General features: G+C 40.2%; 7 protein-coding genes and 1 long non-coding RNA gene across 8 annotated transcripts; 4 read left to right on the plus strand and 4 right to left on the minus strand.

The window, feature by feature from the left end:
* Positions 1-206: 206 nt before the first annotated feature.
* TTLL5 (Tubulin tyrosine ligase-like 5) lies at positions 207-11,144 on the minus strand. Its single transcript, XM_065866525.2, has 5 exons — positions 11,009-11,144; positions 3,492-3,537; positions 2,585-3,370; positions 2,314-2,527; positions 207-2,253 (listed from the first exon to the last, which is right to left on the minus strand). Exons 2-5 carry the CDS (start codon positions 3,527-3,529, stop codon positions 538-540), a joined length of 2,754 nt encoding a protein of 917 aa, XP_065722597.2. The 5' UTR covers positions 3,530-3,537; positions 11,009-11,144; the 3' UTR covers positions 207-537.
* On the plus strand, positions 3,370-4,842 carry LOC118877686 (uncharacterized). Its single transcript, XR_005014424.3, has 2 exons — positions 3,370-4,524; positions 4,578-4,842. It is a non-coding gene; the product is annotated as an uncharacterized lncRNA (long non-coding RNA).
* Positions 4,925-11,228, minus strand: LOC108005043 (uncharacterized). Its single transcript, XM_017068181.4, has 2 exons — positions 11,009-11,228; positions 4,925-8,853 (listed from the first exon to the last, which is right to left on the minus strand). The coding sequence occupies exon 2, from the start codon at positions 8,734-8,736 to the stop codon at positions 5,080-5,082; it is 3,657 nt and encodes a 1,218-aa protein (XP_016923670.4). The 5' UTR covers positions 8,737-8,853; positions 11,009-11,228; the 3' UTR covers positions 4,925-5,079.
* Positions 11,229-12,027: 799 nt separating this feature from the next.
* Positions 12,028-14,396, plus strand: vig2. The gene is made up of 2 exons (XM_017084772.4): positions 12,028-12,673; positions 13,263-14,396. The coding sequence occupies exons 1-2, from the start codon at positions 12,178-12,180 to the stop codon at positions 14,114-14,116; spliced, it is 1,350 nt and encodes a 449-aa protein (XP_016940261.4). The 5' UTR covers positions 12,028-12,177; the 3' UTR covers positions 14,117-14,396.
* Mocs2B (Molybdenum cofactor synthesis 2B) lies at positions 14,352-15,909 on the minus strand. The gene is made up of 5 exons (XM_017084775.4): positions 15,713-15,909; positions 15,345-15,651; positions 14,949-15,224; positions 14,625-14,893; positions 14,352-14,563 (listed from the first exon to the last, which is right to left on the minus strand). The coding sequence occupies exons 1-5, from the start codon at positions 15,839-15,841 to the stop codon at positions 14,438-14,440; spliced, it is 1,107 nt and encodes a 368-aa protein (XP_016940264.3). The 5' UTR covers positions 15,842-15,909; the 3' UTR covers positions 14,352-14,437.
* Positions 15,345-16,143, minus strand: Mocs2A (Molybdenum cofactor synthesis 2A). Its single transcript, XM_070995469.1, has 2 exons — positions 15,713-16,143; positions 15,345-15,651 (listed from the first exon to the last, which is right to left on the minus strand). Exon 1 carries the CDS (start codon positions 16,122-16,124, stop codon positions 15,852-15,854), a length of 273 nt encoding a protein of 90 aa, XP_070851570.1. The 5' UTR covers positions 16,125-16,143; the 3' UTR covers positions 15,345-15,651; positions 15,713-15,851.
* Positions 16,144-16,415: 272 nt separating this feature from the next.
* On the plus strand, positions 16,416-20,057 carry Clbn (Nuclear export mediator factor NEMF homolog Clbn). Its single transcript, XM_065867258.2, has 5 exons — positions 16,416-16,654; positions 16,717-17,446; positions 17,510-18,387; positions 18,448-19,572; positions 19,753-20,057. The coding sequence occupies exons 1-5, from the start codon at positions 16,599-16,601 to the stop codon at positions 19,949-19,951; spliced, it is 2,988 nt and encodes a 995-aa protein (XP_065723330.2). The 5' UTR covers positions 16,416-16,598; the 3' UTR covers positions 19,952-20,057.
* Positions 20,058-20,227: 170 nt separating this feature from the next.
* On the plus strand, positions 20,228-25,079 carry Bili (FERM domain-containing protein 8 Bili). The gene is made up of 12 exons (XM_065866123.2): positions 20,228-20,716; positions 21,220-21,381; positions 21,497-21,864; positions 21,922-22,769; positions 23,138-23,304; positions 23,365-23,711; positions 23,782-23,943; positions 24,014-24,202; positions 24,265-24,394; positions 24,465-24,563; positions 24,620-24,770; positions 24,887-25,079. Exons 3-12 carry the CDS (start codon positions 21,500-21,502, stop codon positions 25,015-25,017), a joined length of 2,589 nt encoding a protein of 862 aa, XP_065722195.2. The 5' UTR covers positions 20,228-20,716; positions 21,220-21,381; positions 21,497-21,499; the 3' UTR covers positions 25,018-25,079.
* Positions 25,080-25,867: the final 788 nt, after the last annotated feature.

Raw genomic sequence — 25,867 nt, forward strand, 5'->3', positions numbered from 1 at the left:
ATTATCTTTCCTGGCAGGCTAACTTTAGTTCTTACAATATCATCTTCACAACTCTTAAGGATAGTCAAAAATAAAATCAAATTAGAATTATCAATTATACAGCATCCTTTTCATCGCCACCTGTTGGCAGTTTTCTGCATCTCATCTAAATCAACTGCCAAGCCCCACAATAAAAATAAATCCTCAAAACAAAATGCAGTTATAGGTTTAGTTTTGTGCATTTCACATTTATTTTCGAAGTATCGATTTCATATATCTTTGGCGTTGAAAGTATATTTTATTTTTAAAGCTATGAGTTGTGTGGGCAGAAAAATTTGACCTTTTTTAAATATATAAAAGCTATCTCGTTTTTAATAAAGCGTTTCAAAAATTACATTTGAGTAATCGTTGTTTATCGATAAATATTTATTTGCTTAAGCCTCTGCCTTAATGCGAAAATTTGAATACAAAAATAATTAGACTTACTACAGTAGGATGACTGGACAAAAGCTTGACAAATTAGCTATTTAGTTTAAGATCTCCCAGCGATTTCCGACTTCATAGAAATATCTTCTCCTTGTCGTAGCTCTTGAAATAACCATCGTACTTGCTGAGTTCCCTGGCCATGCCGGAGGGGTTCACCATGGAGGGGAGGGCTCTCAGGAACCCGTGCAGGCCCGACGGAATCGGGGGCGTAGGTGGCACTGACAGTCCACATCGGTTGTAGAGGAAGGGCATGATCCCGGTTACATTGGTGTGAAGTGTCAGCACTGCCTCCAAATCTGACTCTTGGGCGTGCATTAGAAACTGATTGTAGGCACTGGATGGTATCATCCCAAAGTGATCGAACGAGTCCACATAGGCCTCCGTGTCCCTTTTGTAATTCTCCAGGAAGTCGCCCAGTAGCTTCGCCACCATTGCCGACCGGGCCTTGCTGGCCACCTTAATGGTTTGCATGTTCCGGAAAATTACGGGCGGTTTTACAGACCCACCAAATTTGTTTAAAAACTTGAGAATTATTTTCTCATGATTGTCCTTCGGATCTTCGGTTAGGCGCCGTAGAACCGATTCCAAATAAATACTAAAAGTTTGTCGGGCTTGAAACGGAGTCAATTCTGATCCATTGGAAATTTTCTTAAGCATCACCTTCCGCAACCTCCTGCCCTCCTCCTCGCACTTCTCCACCGTGGGCTTCTTGACAAACGGAATTTCCGAATCAGTCTCCAAGGCTCTTTCGTATTGCCAAATACGCTCAGCTTCCGAATTATCGTCAAGCTTCTGCCGGCCATCCTTGCAGTATAAATTTTGGTGAAGCATCTGGTTGTAGTTGTGCTGCACAATCGGCGTTTGGAATGTCTGACTCTGTACAGTCGGCGTGGAAATTGGAATGCCATTAGCAGAATCGAGGAAGTTACCATACCGCTGCATTGAGTCATCCGTAGGAAAGATGCGTACGAATCCACCACGACGAGAATACTGTAGGCGTGCATTGCGCAATATGCGCTGCTCTTCGCCGGTTAAATTAATATTAATGGGGGCACCCTTTTTCTTCGTTTTTTTAGTCTTTTGTGAGACGCTGGGCAGGGTTGCCTGCCTTTGGCAGCTTGAACTGCGGAATCGTGACCATTTTTGGTCATAGTGAGATCTCATTTCTGGACTATAGGCTGGGATACCCACGCACGTCAACAGGTCAGCCATCAGGCATGACTTAACCTTCGTATCCAAAGGACTATCCACACCCATTGACGGCGATAGATTGACTTCCAGCAGCCATGGCTTCAGTGCATTGTCGATTAATATATCGAATCCATACAGTTCAAAGCAGTTGTTTCCGTTGGGAACGAACATTCTGCAGGCCGAAATAATGGATTGAGCACAGGCTAGCACAGCCTTAATAATTAAATCTTCTATATTCAGCATTAGTTGCCGTGTATCACAACTCTGGAGTTTCAGGTGCCTTAAAAGAGCGGACAACGTCCACTTATGGCCTACATCCTCATCCTGAGCATCGGAGCTCCTTATGTAATCAGAATGGTACTTATTAATGCTGTAATTGCAGAGGTGCATGCATGGGTTCCACAGGTTATCCGCATGTCTATCGTATTTGACTGTGGCCAACCTCACGATGCCCTCTTCGAATAGATAAATAATAAGGGGATCGAAGGACGTCACTAGGACGTATACCCTCAAATCACATTTGTGACCATCAATGCACAGCGGATCCACTATGTACTTTGAGACTACGGCCTGCTCATCTTGGGGTATTTGATCTGGCTAAAATAAAGACATTTAACTAATATTATTAATGATATTACAAATTGTTTTTAAAATTACCGAATTCACAATAAATATTCCTCTTCCCCGGCTGGATGCCGCAGGCTTTACTATCCATGGTCCGCGATGCTTGTTATGGGCTATACTTAAATCTCGGGATTCTATTGGCAGGACAAATGTTTGTGGCACAATATCGAAATGTTTCATTCCCCGAAGATGTTGCATGCGTTCAATGTTCTTATATAGTCTGTCCTTGCGGGTCATCTCATAGGATCTATGGTACAAAAATCAATTTAACATTTTAATAACCACGTATATGGATTATAGTTACCTTGGGAAATGATTAACTCTCTGATACGGCGCCAAATTTCTCACAATATCTAATTTCATATGAACACCAGTCCAAAGTAAATTAAAATTATTACTTTCACCCTGAATTTCAGTAAGGCCGTGGACATTGAATAGCTTTCTTAGCAACTTGGTTTCCGTTTGATGGAATTTATAGGTAATTTTGAGTTTAAAGGCAGGCATGTTAACACCATATTCGTCGTCGTCTTCGCTTGTCACCTCCGGATCTTCTTCGCTTACTTCAGTATTTGAAATTGATTTGGCAGGTGCTGTAGACTCGTATCCACTTTCCTTCGATAAGTCTGCAGCTAATTTAATATTAATGGTATTCTGACTGGTCTTAAGTACACGCGATGTGCATTCTCTACTATGTGCCGGCTCTTCACCTTCACTAGAAATGGACGTATCACTCGATGAATATCGGTTAAGTATCTTCTTAAAAGGGCTAGAAAAAGTTAATTTATCCGATTTATCACATTGTTGCGGGGTTTTCAATAAATAAATCTTTTGCTGCGTCGAACCGCTTAGAGCTTCCTTGCTACTTGTTTCTGAAGAAGTGGGTTCTTTTTGCTCCGATTTCTTTTGGCATGGAACGGGTTCTTCTACATTATCCTTTGTTTCCGATAACGCTTGTGCAGAGGACTTCTCAGATAATGTCTTGCGTATTTTCGGATTAAGAATATTCGTTCTAAAAACCAAAACTGCTTCGCGCGAACCCAGCTTTCCACTCGTTATCCAATCATCTTCTTTTTGATAATCAAAATTGATTCTACAAAAAAAAATAAATTTTTTTAGAACATTGTAAATTAAATATTTATTTGTAAAATACAAAATGTATAGAATCATCATTACGTTTCATAAGTAAAAAATAGAGAAAGTTTACAACTTACGAAGAATTTGTGAGTGCATCACACAATGAAGACGGCATAACGACTCCTGAAATGGTAGAATAAAAAAAAATAAGAAAACATTCATGTAACACTTATAGAAGGGAAATCTTTTTGTTGATCAAGGCTATGGCTTAACTGGTTTAAAATTATTAAATGATTGTTATAAACGTTGGAACAAAAAAGAATATGCCTCAAGGTCGACTGACACACCGCAGCTTCGGATATGGTCAGTCATACCATTCTGATAAAAGTCAACGGGTTCGGTTGATATCGCATACAAATGGAGATAATAGCAATATCTACAAAATCAACAAAAAGCAACATTTTTATCGGCGAGATTTTGATAAATTGATCCGTTTGCTTATGAAACAACAGATTCAACATTTTCACTTTGGATCCTGTTGAAATCAGTTGGTAAATCCATTTGATAAGGTAATAATTCCTCCGGAAGTAGAAAGACGAATTCACAGCAAAGTGATAACCTTCACCAAGACTTTTGCATTATTTACACAGGTTTTTGAATTTGTTTAAATACATCACGGTAACCGCAATAAAAAGTAAAACATAATTAAGTGTCAATTACTTTTTTCCATAAAAAAAATGCTTTAAATATGTGTATAATGTTATTTAGTAACTTTTATTTAATGCGTACCTTTTGCAACGTAGAGTACTCCACCGCAAAGGGTTTTGCGGTTTTTAAAGAAGGTTGATCTAAAAGTGCATATTAAAGATCGAAAGAAATTCGTAGTAAGCTAAAAACAGAAAGTTTTTCAGCAATTCGAAGATCATTTTCCAGCGTCGAATATGATAGCCATTATAGTAATAGGGGAGGAAGGTGTCTAGCTTCTATGTACCTTAAATGAGGGCAGCCATCAGTCTCAATGTTGTCCATAAATTTCCATGTATATAAATATTTAAAGTATCCTTACAGTACATTTTCCTCCTCCAAGTTAGGATTTTCCTCCTGACGTACGCTGCTGGTATTGCTACCTCCTGATGTTCGGAATAAATTCTAAGAGATGGTCCATGCGCTGTATGTATTTGCTTACTGATCTACTTCTATAATCTAATAGACCGAATTGCCAGACACACAGTTCTTCCGTATCATTTTTTCCATTAACTGGATGTATGATTTACAAAAATGTGGTATCTGGTTTCAAGACAGTCAGCACAACACGGAAAAATTCTTAACTGTTATATTTATATTTTGGCCAATAACACAAACGAAAGTTTATTTGATTTTTATAAAAGTATATTTTAAGTGCAGTACAAAGAATTCAAAAAAAAAACCTGTTTTGTGCATGAAAAATTGTCTATATAATAAATGTTACTATAAAGCTAAAAAAAAAAACGAAATTGTTGTTCTTATTCAAGGGAATACTTTATTTTAACTAAACTAACTTCTACCATTTATTATAATAATTAAGAAGAACTTTTTTTCAATTATAAAATCGATTTATTTACATTACATTGCTCAAATGTTGTACAAATTTCAATGAATGTAGCTGATTTGAAAATTATGTGGTTACATTAATAAGGATTCCATGTAAATTTCGTGTATATTTCTAATTCATTTATATGCTATCTATTAAAAATTAGTGCTCCTCCGGTTAAGGTTGTAAGATGGGTTCAAATTGGTGTTGAAGTTGAACAGCGACGACGTAGTTAAATCGTTTCGCAAAACGCTGCTTGGATTAATTGCCGGTACTCCAGTGCCAAATTGACCGCTTTGGTATCCGCCAGATCCGCCAAATCCACGATCAGTCGGATACGCGCTTGATGTTAAGGTGTTAGGTGTGTTAGTGTTTTGTTGGTTGTTAAAGCGAGCCACATTTCCGGAGTAGTTTTGACCAGTATACATACTGGTCGCGTTGTTAGAGTTGTTTGCATTGTTCGCAAAGTTTAAATTTCTAGTCGAGGGTTGTGTCAACAAGTTACCATTGTTATTTGTGTTCGGGATCAAGTTATTGGATGCGCTGGGCACAGAATTTACCGAACTGGTAGAGGGTATGTCCTGTCGTTTCTTCTGCTCAATCATGTTATATACTTGAAGTATTTTCTGAAGTTCTTCGCGGTTAATCGAGGTTTTGCCTTGGGACATTAGAGAAGAAGCCAGCTTGGCCGCAAGCTCAGTTTTATCCAATGGCTTGTCGGGGCTATACGGATTCTTGTTAGCAATCGGCAAATCTGGTTTCTCAATCCGCTGGGCGGTATTATTGGGAATGTTATGTTTACTGGCTTCTTGAAGCAAAAGTTCGGTGTCATTAATCGCTTTCTTCAAAGCCCGTTCCTTAGCGGGATCATAAATTTGGGAGATCAGGAGACCTGTAAACTTTTCTTTTACTGTTTCCAAAATAGCACAGTTTTCAGCTGTCAAAATTAAAGAGTGGACTTTTTCTGGATAAATCTTCTGGGTTTGCAAGGCTTTTACAAGCATTTCTGTAATGAAAGGACCCAAACTTCCAAGGTAGTTCTCCAAAGCAGTTAAAAGACGAAGGACGTGAATTACATTCGGTGGCTCCACAATAGGAGGATCCACTTCCGTGGGCATTTTCTCAGGACTTTTGTTAGATTCGGGATTACTCATTTCGGACTCGGTAGTTTGGGGCAAATGAACGTGATACTTTTCGTTGGCTAGTTCGTTATTGGTCATTGGCAAACACAGCCTTTCGCGGCATTTTATTTTGATGTTTTCAATTTCTTGATTGTACAATTCTTCGATACGCGCATTAAAGAAATGAATCCATTCGTTCTGGAAGTTATAAGAACGATGATTGATACCAGCCTGTGTAAGTTCATCCTTGCGGCGCTTCCAAAACATTTGCCACTCTGTCTGATAGTTCGGATGCAGTTCCGGGTCAGATTTGTATGTGTCAAAGTTCACGTTTAGATCACGCACCTTGAGATCCACCATGTGGCGGTATGCCTGCCAAATGTCCCCATCGCGCAAGGGAGACACTGATCTGCGCTCCACATTCCAATGCCTTTTCTGGGTGACTCTCTTCCTCTGAACCGGCGAATTGGACCTTGAACGGTTTCGTTTTGGGTTTCGGGGCTTCTGGACATCGCCCGAAGTTTTTCTGGTGTCCCTGAGGAAGTTCTCAACCATACGTTTGTGCGTTTCGTCATCAACAGGCTGGGCTGTATTCTTTGGCGGCGCATTATTGTAGCGGACATAATTAGGCGGAGCCTGAGATCCGTATGGTGGAATGTAATACGGATTCGGATTTTCCATGTTCATCAAGGGCTGTATATTGTTCCTAGCATTTTCAATTAATTCGTCAACCTCTTTGGCGTCAACGACATGGGTGAACGACGGCCCCATCTTTTCTGATGAATGCTTTCTATTATACACCTCAGAGAAACAAGCTTGGCGATCCTTATTGTATTCATGTTCATAGCACAGGTGGGAAGTTTTTCGACCGTGATGGGTTTCAATGGCCATTGCAAGCTTATCAAAAATGGGCATCATTATTTTGCAGACTTCGCCCTCCGGCACCTGGGCAACATACTGACGGTACTGACGCATTGCAGTCGGGAAATGCTTGTCAAAATACTTTAGACGGTGGTTGTAGCCCAACAAGTGGTTGTGCATCGATTGCTCATCAGAAGTGATCTCACATAAACAACATTGGTATCTCGGATGCCTATCGGCCAGGTTCCTTACTATTTTCAAAACGTACTCAACCCCAACGAGACCCATTACATCATTTTGTCGCCTGGATTCAAATGTGCCACCAGTGTATCTAGTTGGTGCATAATCCTTTGGAGCAGCGTAAGAAGGTGCTATTGCCTTACTTATATTTTGCCGAACAGGGGGCACAACACTTCTGGTTGGATTTTTGACTACATTCGAAGTATTCGGTTTCGTTGCTTGATTGGGTATCGAAGTATTCGGCTTTGTTGTTTGAACGGGGATCGAACTAATTGGTTTTGTAGCTTGAACTGGGACTGCATTTTTCTGAGCTTCCGGCCTTTTTGGAACCTCTTTTGGTTTGTCTTCAACAATTATGACATCGGCCTCTTCATCGGGCGGCTCAGGATTTGAGCTGATTAGCTTGGCCAACGGTACACAAGTAATTTTTGTGGCCAGCGGATTCTTGACAATATCTGGATTCGCTGTCTTCGGTTTAGCATTCTGCACAGTTTTGATCGGCTGTGGCTTTGTTTGAGCTGGGGATTGTGGTTGGGTCTGAATTTTTGAGGGGGGCTGTGCATTTTGACCAGGTTTATTCATAGGTTTGGGCTGAGAATTAGTATTGCCTTCAGTAGTCTTGGGCCCAGGACCGTCTGTGTTCTTTGAAATGTTCGAATTAACCGCTGTGCCAGGTGTAATTGACTGTAATCCCTTCTTGACTCCAGAGTTTGGTGTGTTCGCCACATTAGCAACAGGTTTCTTAACTTGATTATTTCCCGCATTTTGGTTGGGTTTTTTCTGTGTGTTCGTACCAATAACTGGGATATTCCTTGGAGTGGGTGGAGTATTCCCTACAATTTTCTTTTGAATGGGTGTATTATTTACTGCAGGATTTTTTTGAATGGGTGTATTATTTCCTGAAGTATTTTTTTGAACGGGTGTCTTATTTCCTGAAGTATTTTTTGGAACGGGAATATTATTTCCTGAAGTATTTTTTTGAGTGGGTGTATTATTGCCTTGAATATTTTTTTGAAGTGTTTGGTTATTGGCTGGAATATTCTTTTTAATGGGTGAATTTATACCGGAATTAGGGCTAGCAACTTTTTGAGCGTTCACGCCAGGAGCTGGAAATTTCTTTTGAATGGGTTGAGCTTTTACAGCTGGACTTCCAGCTGTCGGCTTGACCGCAGTATTAGTGTTATTGCTATTTTGAACATTTTTGTTGGGAGCCACGGGATTTTTAACAACGGGGGACAAGCTGTTTTGGTTATTATTGGGGTTTGGCGGTGCTTTTTTAACGGGTTCTGAAACCGCTTTCTGTGGAGCACCAGCGGTCCTAGCTCTTATTTGTAATTGTTGTTCAGATACCATTACTGCGTTATGTTTTTTACCACAAAGGTGGCTAAACAAATTCTTGTCACCGAATTGGACAACATGGCAAATATTACAAACGTACTTTCCGTCTGTGGCGGTTATCAATAACTGCCATTTTTTTGATGGGTTATTGCGGAACTCAAATTGTAATATTTCTCCCAATGATATTGTTGACAAGATCTCAAGAAATTTTGTCCCATCCATGGGATCGTTTTGCATGTTTTTGGTATTCATCTTGTGTTTGTGATACCGTTGAACATCAATTAATGTGCATGTGGCTCGCAGGAGTAATATTTATTTTTACCAACCGGTACAAATTTGATTTTGGTTTTGATTTCAGATTTTGCGTTGCTATAAAATTGAAGGAAAAAATGATTTTATGTAAAATTTATACATGTAATAACCAAAAATTACTCTTAAGCTAATCAGTCTTTTCTTAGAAATCTAAAAACAGTTATTAAATACTACATTTCTTAAAGTAATGGGAAACAGCAGTTTTAAATTTGTCCATTAGGGAGCAATGGGATTGCTAATAATGTCGTCACAGGAATCAAAAAGCCGTGGAAATTCATGACGAACATTTCAACCGCCACAGCATTTTTGATACATTATTTGGGCAATAAAATAATATAAAATTCCATGCAGTTATGTTATGAGCTAGCGATAGAGCACTAAATCTAAAGTGGAATATATTGAAACACAAAGAAGTCAAGTCTGTAATACGGTTTTGAAAAGCATTGAATTTAATTGATGCATTGTATATTCACTTAGCTGGAGTGTGGGCCATTTATTAGCATTCTGCAAACCATGAGGGGGCGCAATTGCGATACCCATATCATATATGGTTTCGGAAATTTCAAGATTTTTCGTTTCAAAAAGAATATTCTAAACGTAACTTTTAAAGAGCTCATTGAAAAAGAGACTCAAAGAAACGAAATGTATTTCCTTTTATCCAATACTATCCAAGGGTATTAACCTTTAAGGAATAGAAGAGGGTTCACATTCCTAGCCCACTTCCAATTCTTATTTTAGAAAGCTCATCATACCTTATAAAATCAACGAATTTTTGATTTTATCTTCAGCTTGTTGTACAAAAACAAGTTTTTTAAAACTTTTAAAATAGCATTTAAACGCTTCGTAAATATAAATCAATGGATTTGATTTCTACGCTGAGAGCAATCAAAATTGGGATCATTTTGACTTGATAAAAAAACATTAGATGTTTTAGGTAGCAATTTAATTAATTTGTGTTTTGATTCCACTTTGACAAAAACTGAAATCGACTATATCGATTTAAGCTCATAATTAAACAAGCCTTATGTAAATTAAAAGAAAATTGTGTATTTTTCAAATATACATTTTTAAATTCCATTACGAAAATAAATTTGACTACCTTAATATTACTATAGGTTATGCCAACTGTAAAAGTTGGTTAGTTGTAATCCACTTTTTCCAGTCGCAGTGAAATACAAATCGTTGCAAAGTCGTTGCAGAGTTTTTAAGTATGGACTTTATAAAAAGTGTGGATAGGATTCTTTCAAGGCCTCTTTCCTCTTTCGCATGGTTAACTAAAAATCGGCTCTAAGCCCAAAAATCACATTGAAATTTATAGCCTAAAACCTAATTTAGTTTAACACCCGGATGAGAAAAGAGTTCCAAATATTACAATTTCGGAAAATTTCAGAATAATCCTTAAAAAGTGTTTACGCTCAGACATGCAGATTATCAGAAGAGAATTCAAAGTGCAAGCACTGCGACAACTCCTATCAAATTAATTTTGCGGAACTTTTTTTTGCTGAGAGGACGGAATATATCCATCATATCTGCATATATCATTGTTTCACTGCTTAAGAATTCAAGATCTCTTTCACTTTTTTACTCAAAAAAGAGTATAACGTAAAAATCACTTGTTTCACTTTTTTGGATATAATACTGCTACAGGAAATCACCTCTTGAGGGTGTAAAAATTACATTTGGGCCAAACGTTATCTATAAGCAAGGGTAGAACCAACCCCTGAAAAACTGATAGAAACAGAGAGCCGACATATGCATAAAACCAAATGGAGCCCCATTGCCTGACCCGATTATTATAACATACTCGTTTTCTATGCGACTAAAATCCAAAAAAGGGCTGGCAAAAAAGCATGTCAGGAAATGACATCACGACATTTTTACCATGTTTTTTAAGCAATTAGTTGTTTGTTTTTGCCCAACCATTTTGGGGGTGAAATATTTATATTGCTGCTAAAGGTAGTTTCGCGCAATTGAAGAGGTCAAGGAAAAATCCATGCAGAAAGCCGTAAAACCCCGAGCTCCAAAAAAAAGAAGAAACTGCATATAGCAGGCGAGCGGTATTGATTTTTTGTTTTTGCATGTCCCGCGTTCACATGAGGAATTGGAGGAACCAGCTTGAGCCCGAGCACACGCACTTAGAATTAGCCTTATGAATATCTTATAGATAAGGGTACAGATATGTATAGAGTGCATTATCTTATTTTGGACTCACCGGCGAAACGCAAACGCGGCCCTGTTACCACTTGCGAATACTGGGGGCCCGTGGACGTGGAGGTGGTGGATGGAGATTTTCCTGGGTGCTCGAGATCCCTCTCCTCTTCCTTCTTCGCAACCAATTTCGCTGGCTCTCGTCGCTCTCGTCTCACGCGGTTCGGTACGCAATGGCCACAATTCACGATGAAGACTCGCTCTCGATTACAAGGAGAATTTGCCTTTACTTGAATTTGTTACTTGCATCAGGCCGAAGAGGACAGAGAATTTCGATGGCAACGCATCAAAGAAACAAATGTCACATTTGTCTCTACGGGCCGAAAGTTATTCTACGTTTGGTGATGGGGCGGACTGCTAGAGCTGGAAGAAACCTCGGGGCGCCATCGATAGATCGATGTATACCTATTTTTTATTCAAATATACCGATAGTTTGGTACGATTTTTGGGTTTTTTATTTATTATTTGTGATTCTGGTACCCCCACGGACCCCATACAGATTAATAAGTCGCATAACTTAATTTATTAATCTAATTATTTCTGCCAGAAAAATAATTTTCATTATTTTATTTCCTATAATTTAACAATATACGAAAACCAGTTACCAACTTAAAAATTAAAAAGCACAAGGAATAGAGTGCACTGTTTAAAAAATACTTTAAATAAACATGAAAACGTTTTTTGAAATGAATTTATTGCGAAAGTTATATCGATCATTTTTGTCCCTATATCTTGCGGTGTTTAGTGAGGCTGTATTTGACTTCATAATTTTATTTCTGGTATATATTGGTTATTAAACATGAATTGCAGTACTCAAGCTATAACATCCTTTTGTATTTTTCTATTTAAAGTAAGGTTTTCTATTAAAAATTAAATAATAATAAAAAATGGTATCTATCGCACCGGCCACCATCGATAGTCCAGAGCAACAATCGATTGGCAGGAAAACCATCGATGCGTCCGTGGGACCATCGATCATCGATGTTTCTCCCTTCACTTTCGTTTCCGGCGAGGTGCTTAATTTGCTCCGCGTTTTCGCAATTTTAACCGACTAACTCACCGACTGAGCACTCGGCCGGCCATGTGCCAATAAGTTGATAAGCAATCGTTGCCACCGAAAGCCAAAGTAATCCCCAAATCTGGTTCATTTGTAATTCGTAGACATTTTACAACATGGACAATTCTGCCAAGAACCGCTATGAGCTGTTGTTCATGGACGACGATGACTCCTCCGCGCCTGCCCAGCCACAGATTCCCGCCGTAGTGGCGCCTGCCAAGAAACCAGAGCCCCAAGCCCCCAAGGCCCCCAAGAGCAAGCCGGAGAAGGAGAACAAGCCGGTGGTGTCGGCCCGCAAGGCCAACGCTACCAATCCGGCGGCAAAGAACGCGAGTCCGGTGAAGGGTGGTGGCAAGCTGGTGCCGTCTGGCGGGGATTTGGGTCGTACCAGGAACCCCACAACCAATGGAGGCAACAACCAGGGCCGCTTCAATAACAACAACAGCAACAACAACCAGCGATACGGAAACAAGGAATCAACCGGGGAGTTCGGAAACGAGCTGCCCCAGCGTCAGTTCAGCAATCGTGATAACAGGGGACCACCACGCGCCCGTGCCGGCGAGAAGTTCGGAAAGCGCGAGTTCGATCGCCAGTCGGGATCCGATAAAACCGGTAATTATACCAAGAAATTGTTCTTTGTTCTCGTGTTTACAATTCAAGTCGGCTAAAGAATCGAAAATTCTCGATTTTTTCATGAGGGGAAAACGCTAACCTGCAATGGCGGCATGCTGCAAAGTATATAGAGAAAACAGAACCCTTGGCAACAAGATTACATATCGCCTACTACAGCACACATTTCTCACGTGATTTTCGAGCCTATGGGGCTGAAATTTTCGTAAATGCGTTTATCAATTCAGTTCGCACTAGAGCCGCCCAAAACGTGTTTGTAAATATTTATAACCATTACTTTTTTATGGTCTAATATTAAAGCAGCGAGGTGTGTTTTTGTAGACACATCTTAAATAACAATTATTTTTAAATACTTTAAATCAGTGACTAAGTTGTAAGAAAAAGATTTCTAATCAATATTTATTTATTACTTGTGACTTTTCTATAAAAAATTGTAGTACATGCCAACGAAGTCCCCTGGTAAAACGCTTTCTGTTATTTCTAGGTTAAAAATAACGTGCCTTTTATATTTGTAATCCTTTAATTGCATTTTCTTTAGACCACGTATTGACTAACAATTTATTTCTTGCAGGCGTCAAGTCAATTGACAAACGCGAAGGCGGCGGTGCCCACAACTGGGGGTCCCCGAAGCAGGACATCGAGGACCTGAAGACCACCGGCGAGTCGTCTCCGCAGGCGGACAAAGAGGACTCTGCCAACGAGCAGTCGGCTGATCCCGCGATCGCCGCTGAGGAAGATGAGTCCAAGCAGATGACCCTTGACGAGTGGAAGGCCCTGCGGGATCAGCGTGCCAAGCCCAACTATAACTTGCGCAAGGCTGGTGAGGGAGCTGTTGACAACGCGGAATGGAAGAAGATGGTGGTGTTGAGCAAGAAGAAGGAGAGCAATAGCGAGGACGAGCTGGAGTACGATCCCTCGCTGTATCCCCAGAGAGTGGGTCGTCTTCAGCGCATCGTGGACATCCATTTCAATTTTAATGATGGACGCAAGGGCGGCTTCCGAAAGGGACCCCGTCCAGGAGCCGGTCCCCGTGGTGAAGGATTCCGCGGTGAGGGCGGGTTCCGCAACGATGGACCTCGTGGAGAGGGTGGCTATCGCAACGATGGACCTCGTGGAGAGGGTGGCTATCGCAACGATGGACCTCGCGGAGAGGGAACCCGCAACGAAGGACCTCGCGGAGAAGGTGGCTACCGCAACGACGGACCTCGTGCAGAGGGTGGCTACCGCAACGAGGGACCTCGTGGGGAGGGTGGCTTCCGCAACGACGGTCCTCGCGGAGAGGGTTTCCGTGGACCGCGCTTTAACAACGGACCCAGCAACGGTTTTGAAAACAGACAGGAAAACAACAGATTCGGGGAGAAACGCCGCTCCGCTCAGAAGCCCCTGAAGGTCGACGATGAAGTTCAATTCCCCACTCTGTGCTAGGAACTGAATACAACAACAACAATAAGGTTTAACAATTTCACGTATTACATAATTAGTAAGCTGCTCCTTTGGTTAACGAATAACCATTAGATTTTCGGGCGTAATCTATGAAGCTTGACGACCGATTAACAGAAACAAATCAGCCACGCTTATTCATATTCCTTAGTTGTAAACAAAAATTTTTGAATTTTTTCACTCTCATCATTTACGCATTTAAAATAACTATTACAAATAGTTGGAATGTTGAAATAAATTACTTCATTTATAAACCAAGGAAAAATTATTATGGTAATGTTTATTTTATGTGCAAATATGGATTTATTATTCGTTCATTTCCCTGCCATCCTTCATCTTTTGAATGAACACACTTAGTTCGTGGGCAGAGTATGATTTCTTTCTGATCTTTTTGGGCGGCGGGGGTTCCATAGATTGCGGCTCCAGATTTGTCTGGAAATACATTGAATATTTATAGAGCTAACAGAGAAATGGAAATATGTTGAGAACCTACAAAGTGTCTATACTCTGGGGAAATGGACTCCAGCTGCAGCATTCTATTTTCCACCTTTTTTATTCTCGTGAAAATGTTTTCCTCGTTATCGGTACTTAAGCCCATGTATGATTCAATTGCCTGTAGACGCGAATTGGGCAGCGATTTTCTCATTTCTTTGGATGGGTCGTTTTGACCGTCACGCGATCCCATTAGTTTATTCAGTTCAAGCTCGTAGTTGGGCCGCAACTCCATTTGTTGGGGACCACAGCGATTGTTTACCCGTCGGACTGTTTGAAGTTGTTTATATAATGAAGTGACTTTAATTATAGAAGTAGTACCCACCTTTTAAATGACAATTCGACTGCTCCTGCTTTATAATTGTGCTCTGTGTACGAGCGCAGGAATCGCTCAAGTCATTCTCTGAGTCAGCAAAAGACGATTTGAAGTCAATTACATTTTGCGAGTTGATCTCGGCTCGTTTTCTGTTGACAAAACATTCTAAACGCTTGGCTAACTCTGCGTCATTAACTCTAATTTGCACCAGAGTTCGTGGAACGTCATGTGACTCCTCCACTTTGCAGGGACACGCTGCGTAGTTAAAGGCACTTAGAGATTTCTCTGCAATGTACATGCACAGAGGAGAAGCGATAGAAATTGTTATTGCTCGATTGTTAATTGTATTTAAAAGTGTACAAATAAAAAGAATACATGTCATGGTGGTTATTCATAAGATCTTACTGGGCCTGATTGACTCCTTGTTCTCCTTCCACTCACTGTCGTGGTCGCCCTCGTAAATTTCCTTTTTCCAGATGGGAACCCGGGTCTTGAGCTGGTCTATTGCAAACGATACTGATTCTAAGGCCTCTGATCGGTGTGGCGATGAGGCGGCTATAACTACACTGGCCTCGCAAACGGGCACTGTTCCTAATCGGTGATATATAACAATGTGCTTCAGCTCAGGCCATTTTGATCGAAGATCAGAGCATATTTTTTTCATTTCCTTAAGGGCCATGTTATCGTAGGCCTCGTACGCCAATGACACCACCTGGAAGGTCATAAAGTATAAATGAGTCAATGAATCTAATTGATTGAGATAGCAAACCCACCTTTTTGCCCTGAAAATTGTCGCGCGTTGTGCCCACAAAAACCGATGAAGCTCCGCAGCCTTCATCAGCCAGCAATTGATGGATATGGGCGATGTCAATGGGGTTATTAACGAGTTTAACGTGATCCATGGCGAATGAGTTAGCCTCCACTGAGGGGAGGTATGATGGCCAGTTCGTCTCCTTCCTTGAACAGAATGCTATCACTCAGGTTATCAATATACGACTCGTTGTGGGCTAAAATCAGGTTATCCCGGATGGTGGTCAGGCCAAATCTGGACACCAGCTGGTCCAGCAGATCGGAGGCAACGATTTCGGTGGGCACATCCACATTCGATCGGGAGCTATTGGCTAATTCCCGAGCTTTAGCAAAAAACAGCACGTGCACATTGACAACAGGTCCATCCGTACTCATATTTACAAATGAGGATTGGAGATGGCACAGCAGTCAGATGTTCCGATTAACTACGATTTCGATAATCCACTTGGAACGAAATGGAATGGAATATATTACAGCTGACTAGAATGAAAAAATATTTTACTATTAAAATTAAGCTAATACAATTAAGATTAATATAGATTTTTAATAAGTGAAATAGTTATTTAGTTTGGTAAATATATTCACCCAAATTACTTATTTATAATCCCAATCATCCTCAACACTTCCGCATATCATCGATACATTTTATTTGAAGTTCGTCCATCACTATTTACACCGATATTTAATTTCGCCAGGAATAAAATTGTTATTATTCCGTTTCCTTTAAGGTTTTTTACCTATCTACCATAGATAGCAAGTTTGTTAATATTTAATGATAAGCTAGCGCGTTAGATAGATTCAATTTCTTTCGTTTTCCGTGTTGACATCGTCAACTTTCGATCTGGAACCATGAAGACACGTTTCAATACTTTTGATATAATCTGCGGAGTGGCCGAACTGCAAAAGTATGTAGTAACTACGATAATAACGATATTGGGGTAATGGCAAGGTGATATTTATGTTCCAGGTTGGTCGGCTGGCGAGTGAATCAGATCTATGACGTGGATAACAAGACCTATCTCTTCCGGATGCAGGGGACTGGAGCGGTGGAGAAGGTAACCCTGCTGTTAGAATCCGGCACCCGGTTCCATACCACCCGGTTCGAATGGCCCAAGAATATGGCCCCATCTGGCTTTAGTATGAAGCTGAGGAAGCACTTGAAGAACAAGCGCCTGGAGAAGATCCAACAACTGGGTGGCGATCGTATCGTGGACTTTCAGTTCGGTACCGGCGATGCCGCCTATCATGTTATTTTGGAGCTCTACGATCGCGGTAATGTGATTCTGACAGACTACGAGTTGACCACGCTGTATATCCTGCGTCCCCACACGGAGGGCGAGAATCTGCGCTTCGCCATGCGCGAGAAATACCCCGTGGAACGGGCCAAACAGGCCACCGAGGAATTGCAGCCGGAGGCCCTGGAAAAACTGCTGGAAAATGCCAAAAACGGCGATTACTTGCGCCAGATCCTAACGGCCATTTTAGACTGTGGTCCGGCAGTTATAGAGCACGTCCTTCTGTCACACGGCTTGGATAATCACGTAATCAAAAAAGAAGAAGCCGAGGACACTCCTGAGGCGGAGGAAAAGCCAGAGAAAGGTGGTAAGAAGCAGCGTAAGAAGCAACAGAGTGCTAAACTGGAACAGAAGCCATTCGATATGGTTAAAGACCTGCCAATTCTTAAACAGGCTGTGAAGGTCAGTATCTGAATTACATTATTAATCTTTGAAATAGTACTACCATTATATTATATCTTTTAGTGCGCCCTAGATCTTATAATCGAGGGAAACAGTGGAAAAACCAAAGGATACATTATTCAAGTGAAAGAGGAGAAACCGGTGGAGAATGGAAAAGTGGAATTTTTCTTTAGAAACATCGAATTCCACCCCTACCTATTTGTTCAATTTCAAAACTTTGAAAAGGCCACGTTCGAGTCCTTTATGGATGCCGTCGATGAATTTTATTCAACTCAAGAATCGCAGAAGATTGACATGAAAACGCTGCATCAGGAGCGTGAAGCTCTGAAAAAGCTGTCCAATGTTAAAAATGACCACGCCAAGCGTCTGGAGGAGTTGACCAAAGTTCAGAATGTGGACAGAAAGAAGGCAGAGCTTATTACGTCCAATCAAAGCCTGGTGGATAACGCAATCCGGGCAGTTCAGTCGGCTATCGCCAGTCAATTGTCCTGGCCGGATATTCATGAGCTGGTTAAGGAGGCCCAAGCAAATGGCGATGCTGTAGCTAGTTCCATAAAGCAGTTAAAGCTGGAAACGAACCATATATCGCTTATGCTCAGTGATCCTTATGATAATAATGAAGACGAGGATCTTAAGACTCCGGAGGTGACCGTTGTGGATGTGGATTTAGCGCTATCTGCCTGGGCCAACGCCCGTCGATACTACGATAAGAAACGTTCAGCTGCTCAAAAGGAAAAGAAAACGGTGGATGCTTCCCAAAAAGCGCTTAAATCTGCTGAGCGCAAGACACAACAAACGCTTAAGGAAGTAAGGACTATTTCCAACATAGTAAAGGCCCGTAAAGTATTCTGGTTTGAAAAGTTTTACTGGTTTATAAGCTCTGAGAATTATTTGGTTATTGGAGGCAGAGATGCGCAGCAGAACGAGCTTATTGTTAAAAGGTTAGGATTTTGAAATCATTATATTGTTTACTTTGTTATAACCAAAAATGTATATTTCAGATACATGCGTCCAAAAGACATTTATGTGCACGCTGAGATTCAAGGTGCCTCGAGTGTTATCATACAGAATCCCACAGGAGAGGATATACCTCCTAAAACGTTGCTCGAAGCTGGATCTATGGCTATATCGTACAGTGTGGCTTGGGATGCCAAGGTGGTAACAAATTCCTACTGGGTGACAAGCGACCAAGTCAGTAAAACCGCACCTACTGGAGAATACTTGGCAACTGGTAGCTTCATGATCAGAGGAAAGAAGAACTTCCTGCCATCCTGCCACTTGACCATGGGTCTAAGTTTACTTTTCAAGTTGGAGGACAGTTTTATAGAGCGTCATTTGGGCGAACGTAAAGTTAGAAGCTTGGATGATGATCAGATAGATCCAAATGTTAAAGAAACTGAAGTTGAGCACGATCTTTTGTCCGACGGTGAAGATACTGATACAAATCCCACTACAAATGTCGAGGAGCATAGTTCTAATACTGAGATTACTGGTTTTCCCAATACGGAAGTAAAGATTGAACACGATACTGGCCGCATAACAGTCAGATCCGACTCTTTAAATCCAGAGAACGAAGCGACTGAAGAGATAGAAGAGGTAGACGAAAAACTTCCAACTAAAGCTGTGGATGAGGAAACGACCATTATTTTGGCTGGTCCAAGCCGAAAGAAGCAAGTTAGTGCTAAAAAGACTAAAGAAGACAAAGCCCGAGCTGCGAAACAGGAAGCTGCCAAACAGGAAGTCGCTCCTGTAAGCACTGAGCCCAAAAATCCATCGCAGGTTAAGAGAGGTCAGAAGGGTAAACTGAAGAAAATGAAACAAAAATACAAGGATCAAGATGATGAGGAGCGTGAAATTCGTATGATGATTCTCAAGTCTTCGGGCAAGGAAAAGCCCCAGGCAGCTGCTGAAAAAGTGGTGGAGAAGAGTGAGGTCATAAAACAGTATGTGAAACCAGATAAAAGCGCAGCTCCCAAAAACCCAGTGGAATTGGAGGATGCTGATGAAGTGCCCGTCGGCGGTGATGTGGATATACTCAACAGTCTGACTGGGCAACCACACGAGGGAGATGAGTTGCTCTTTGCAATTCCTGTAGTGGCTCCCTACCAAGCCTTGCAGAACTACAAGTAAGTTAAAATCAATCACTTTAATTTTTTTAATGCTTGAAAGTAGCTTAATATTATGTTTATATATTTTTATGTAGTCCTTTAAACTTTTAAAAAATCTATTTTAAATTTAAATTGATTATTAGTCGTACTGATACTTATAAAACCTTTTTTTAACAAAACCATAATTTATTTTTATAGATTCAAAGTGAAGCTCACCCCAGGAACTGGTAAAAGAGGAAAGGCTGCAAAACTAGCTCTCAACATTTTTGCCAAGGAAAAAGGCTGCAATGCTCGTGAGAAGGATTTACTGAAAAGTATAAAGGAAGAGTCCATGGCAAGAAATATTCCAGGAAAGGTTAAACTATCAGCCCCGCAACTGCAAAAGTATCACAAATAAATAACTAGAATATGTATACAAAATGTTGAGCCATATTGATAAGAAGTGTTTAAAATGCTTTTAAAAGAAATGCAAGTTGATTAAATAAAAGAGATTGTATACAGAACTATATAAGCTTATATTTGGGTTCCTTATCAAAAAACGGTAGATATTGATTTTGTTAACAGTTGAAACCGTCTTTTATCGATAGTCTTGTTGCTGGGCAGATTTTCAGCAGAGATTTTGGGGCGCATGCGCCTCATATGGAGCCCGAGTTTGCATGTGTTTGTTTACCTCGGTTGGCTGTGTTCAAAAGTGGTGTTGTATAAGTAGATATTTTGGTGCTAACTCGCCTGTTTTGGCATTTTGTGTACTAAAAAGTTTTGAGTACTTCTCGTCATCGTTCGATACATGGAAACGCTTGAGTAAAAAATCTCCATTCGCCTGGCCAATAAAGAAATGAAAAAATAAAGCCATCCGAGGCTCGATGAAAGAGCAAACAAGCCCGAAGCTTGCAAATCACGGAGCGCCCCGCAACAAAAGACAATACAGCGGAAAATGTATCTTTCGAGCGAAATCCGTGTAACACATTTTTTCAAAGCCATCCGTTTGAGTGCGTTCGAGGCTTTTGCAGAGATGTAGATACATTTAACCAGATACGGAGTGCTTCCCAATCGAAAGAAAGCGTTTGAAAGGAATAAAATTAATTTGGGGAGGCGATGGTTCGGTGAAAAACTATGGCCTTCAAAGTCCCACCCAGTTAGAAGGATATGTGCGTGTGTGTCTGTAAGTGTGTGTGTGTATGCATACATATGAAGGCATGTATTGATTAAGGACGGAGGACTCTTTTTTTTCCATCCATGTGAACAAAATTAACATATAGTGTTTACGTGCCTCCAATTATAAAATTAAAGTTATGCCCATGTTGACATACTTCCTTGCACTAGAATTAGCATGACGTACATAAAAGTACCCCTATTCGCACCTACAGATGTTCGTGTAGGTATGTACGGACATGTGTGTATACAGCATACCCTCTATTGCACCTGCTCGAAAAACCAAGAATCAGAACTGTGGACCATTTTGTTGTTTTAAAATTTTGAATAGAGAACGGTCCAGCAAACAGAAAGATAATGGAATGCAAACAAAGTTAATTTTGGATCACAACTAATGTTTAAATAATCTAATTCACTGCCTTATATTTTTGATAATACTAGAACTGTTTTGATTTTGTTATTATCTTGGTTCTTAAAAACAAACCAATAAAATACTATCTCTTTAAATTTTAGAAATGCCAATCGAGAGCTAATATTTGGGTAATGATGGAGTTTTGTGAATTATTCACAACTGCCAGATAAAATGAGGGCTATCCTGATTGCTCAAGCGAACCCCAAAAAGGCGTTGACAGTAATTAATCATATTTGTTAGCAGCAGTTCTACTTATAAAAACGGTAAGATAATACCAATTCATGAACTTAAAAAATATAAAAGTATTTTCTAGATGTAATGATTCTATTATACATTTCCTAAAATAATATTTAAATAATATTTATGTTGCATTTTAAGAACATGGAGCCAAATCATTATTACTGCCGGAGCGCCATGCAGCAGAACTCCTCGACTTCCATTCCCCAACATTCGTCGAATAAACTCAACTATGGGTTGAACATGAATGCGGGCCAGGATTATGTGACATGTAGCTCCGGCCAACCGCAATCGGGGTACAACTCCAAGGACTTGGTGCCGCGCAATGGGAACAACAAGTCGCTCGGTGGAAACGGCAACATGGGAAGTCCGTATGGAGGATCCGTTTGCAGCAACAGTGGGCAATGCGCCAAAAATACTGCCAATCCGGGGAACTACATCAACATAATGACTGTTCCACTGGGAACTTTGCAGTATAATCGCAAAAAGCTATCTACTCAAGACTATGAGTGAGTCTTATTTAAAAATAAATGGAGAGTTTTTACTAAAAATAATTTATGTTTCAGATCGCATTTATATTACAACACCACGGATGTCAAGTGTCGCGATGATTACTATCTAGCCAATAATGCCGCAGCAGCCATACCGCAGCATCAAGCTCATCAGCCGCAGCAGCAGCACATGCACCAGCAGCAACATCAACACCAACAACATCAACAGCAACAGCAGCAGCAGCAGCAACATCAGCAACATCAGCAACATCAGCAACACCAACAACATCAGCAACACCAGCAGCATCAGCAGCACCAGCAGCATCAGCAGCATCAGCAGCACCAGCAACACCAGCAACACCAGCAACATCTGCACCAGCAGCAACAACAAGCCAACTATCTCCACATTCAGCAATCGCTTCAACATAACCACCAGCTGAACCACCCCGAACCAATCCATCAGTTGCCCCAATTACAGAGCTCGGTGGCCGATCCACCAGATGCCTTTGACAACTGTGCGATCTTCCCGAACGCCGGAGGCAGTAGCTCCGGTGGTGGACGCGTGGCAGCCACCCAAACCCATCAGAACAGCTCCAGTGTGGTCACGTGCGACCAGCAGGTGCCCGTCTCCCTGGGCTCTGTTAATATGCCCGTTCCCCCGATCATGTACACCGTACACCGGGTGGTGACCACGGCCCAGATCCAAACAGCGGTGGGCAGCACCTTTGCCTCCTCGGCCAGTGTATCCAGTGTGGTCAGTACGGGTCAGAATGAGGGCGACTGCCTGTCACCGGCACAAGTGTCCTCCGCCATGGCCGCCTCCGGGAATGCCCCATGTCTTGGAGGACTCTCCGACATGGGCGCCAACATGATGAACAACGCAAGTGCACTTTGTCCCCTTTCCGACCTGAGGAGTCCATCCGGTAAGAGCTCTTCAGATCAATCACCATAGTATCCCTACTTCTGTGAAAAGTTTTATTAATTTCAAAAGTATTTTATTTGATTAGTCATTTATAAGGCTTCAAACCCACAAACAAAGATATTTGAGCAGTGGTCACCAGCAGAAGCAGCGCAGGAAGCCCATTTTTCTCTGCCGCAGCTATGCTTCTGCTGGTGACCACTACCTTAGAATAATTAATTCATATTAAACAGTGAACCAAAAATATTAAAAAAGCAGATCTTGGAATTTGTTAGGATTATTGTAATGGTATTGTTTCTAAATTTATTTTGTATTGTATGTATGGTGTAGTATTCCTAACATATAATAAATATTTGTATATCATCTTTTTAGGAGTGCTTACCAATTCCTCATTTATGCCACAACACCACAAATGCAACAATGGCAACGATGCCCAATCCAATCCTGCAATCCAAAAACGCATAATGGCGACAAGCTCAACTTCGAATTTCACAAATGCTGGCAAAGCAGCTTCCAATCTAACCCGTGCTCTCCAAAATGTAATATAATACCTTTATTACTCAATTTCTAGCATATTTTAATATTTACTCCATTTTTAGGTAATCCCCACATGCGTTTATCTTATGTCTCGGGTGGCGGTTCACATGGAGATCGAGGGCACATCGCAATGTCCATCGCAAGTGATGTTGGCAGCTGCCTTGGGATGTGAAGAGCTGGGTATATCCAACAAATTGCTGGCACAGAGTGTTTTCGGATTGTGGATGACAAGTGCTTTACTGGAAATGCAGCTGAAGGCCCATCACTGCCCCTATATAGTGCGAGTCGCGTGGCCGAGTTTGCTCCAGAAGTTCAGCAATAGCAGTCCCAGTGATCGAAAGTTTGACGAACCCATGATAGTCTTAAAGAGAAACGTTTTCTTTTCCAAACGAGATGAAGAGAAAATAAAGTATGGCTTTAGAATAGTTTACAAATTCAAAACTATATAACCAAATAAAATTTTATTATTTAATTTTCAGGGATCATCGAATCTTAGAGCTTCTTTATGAAGAGGCCAGAAATAATGTGCTGACTGGAAGATATATTATGGAGCCTGTGCATTCACTTATGCTGGGTGGTATTCAAGCTCGAATCGAACTCGGTCCCTACAATTCCCACACCCATACAATAGGATTCTTTCGGTAAGTCAAATAAACTTATATATTTATTTAAGTATTAACTAACTGTAATATTTATAATTATTTAATTCAGGGAAAATCAAGCTAGGTTTTTGCCACCACACGTTGCCAAGAGCTCCACTTGGTTGTGGCTACCCATAAGTCAGAAGAATTCTGCGGAGGTCAAGCTTTTGGAACAGTTCAAACGGGTCCCCCAAACAGCCACCACCCGAAAGTTAATGAGAAAATACCTGGAGTTTTGCTGGGCACTGCCATTCTATGGGTATGTTAATTGGTATTTTAATATATTTTAGAAAATCTTAATTTTTGAATATATCATCCTAGCGCCGCATATTTCCATGGACAAATAGAACAACCTGTTAGGGGAATTATGGCATTGGTCAACCAAAAGGATATGGAGGTTTTAGTGGCAGTTAATGAAAGGGGAGTTTTTATAATAGATCCGTACGAATGTGTAAGTTTTATAAATATTTGTCTAACACTTTTAAGCCGCTTTTAACGATTTAACCACATTTTTGCTTTAGACTCTCTTGCTGGGATTGCGATACGAGGATTTGTCTTGGGATTACGCAAAGCCAAGTGCAAGTGATGATCCCGAATGCCTCACTTGTATATTCTTGCAGGTATTTGAGAATTTCCTAGTAATGAAAACAAGTATATAGAATTATTTGTTTTTCAGTTTGATGCTGTCGAGAACGGAATACAAGTATCAAAACTGATGCAAATATTTTCAAAGCAAGCTGCCATGATAGACGCACTTATATCACATTTTACGGATCAAATAAGAAATAAAAAACAAGAGGGTAACACTCAAGAACCTTTTCACGATGGTAAGGCATTTAATATTAATGTAAAATTATTATCCTTAAATAAACTTTAGTCTTTTCCTAGTAATGTTATACTAATAGTGTAAGAAAATAATCTAATAAATATTACCTTATTTCAGAGCCAAATCCTATTCAAAATAATGGAAATGGAGTTCTATGCAATAAGCTGTCTCGATTAACTTTGGCTACCTTCGATGAAGAGGGAGGTCGTTGCATTGGGCAAATGGGATCATTATCTATAAGCTATTAACATTTGTTACTAACGATAAAGTAAATTTAAGTTAAGGGGTGTTAAATAAAAGTTCACGCATATATTCACGATTGTTGATAAATTCCCATAAATATACTCAAAAATTTTTAGCAAACTGAATCCACATACTCACAGACATCTACATAATGCATTGCAATAAAATTAATTGTTTTCTAATTTTACTGAAACGCAATATCAGTGATCGTTATTCGAATTTTGATGACCAGTACAATAAGTTAAAGATTTACATTTAATTACCTATTGTTTCTCAAAAGGCACTTGAATGGCAGCCGAAGATACTAAAATCCGCACGCATCCCTTTATTGCTCAAATTTTGGATATTTAATCATGATGTGTTGTTTGTTTTTAAAGAATGGTTAATTTTTATTGCACACCTCAATCGAAACGCCAATCACAATTGTTCAAATTGAATTGTTTACAAATAATGCAAGTAATTACCAAATATTGCCCCCGAATAGTTATCTCTTTTTATTTACCATTAAGGTAAGGCATGTAGTATATATTAAGATATTTACATATATGGGTATGTGCATTTGACGTATGCGTTCAGAATTAGTTTAATAAGCCTTCGACTGAAACAAATTATGTATATAATAACAATAAAATGTATGTACAAAATGTAAGGGCTAACTGCCAACATAGGTTATGTATATATTTAAATTTGTATGTATGTATAAATTGAGACTTAAAATAAATACCGTTTCCTCATATTTATACAGCAAGTATTTACAAAATTACAGACATTTTGTTTTCGTATTTAAATTTCACTGTTAAGAGAAGTTAATTTTCATTTTTGTTTAATGCATCAAACATAGTTTTTTAAAAAGAA

This window comes from Drosophila suzukii, chromosome 3 (assembly GCF_043229965.1).
Source record: "Drosophila suzukii chromosome 3, CBGP_Dsuzu_IsoJpt1.0, whole genome shotgun sequence".
NCBI classification, from domain to species: domain Eukaryota; kingdom Metazoa; phylum Arthropoda; class Insecta; order Diptera; family Drosophilidae; genus Drosophila; species Drosophila suzukii.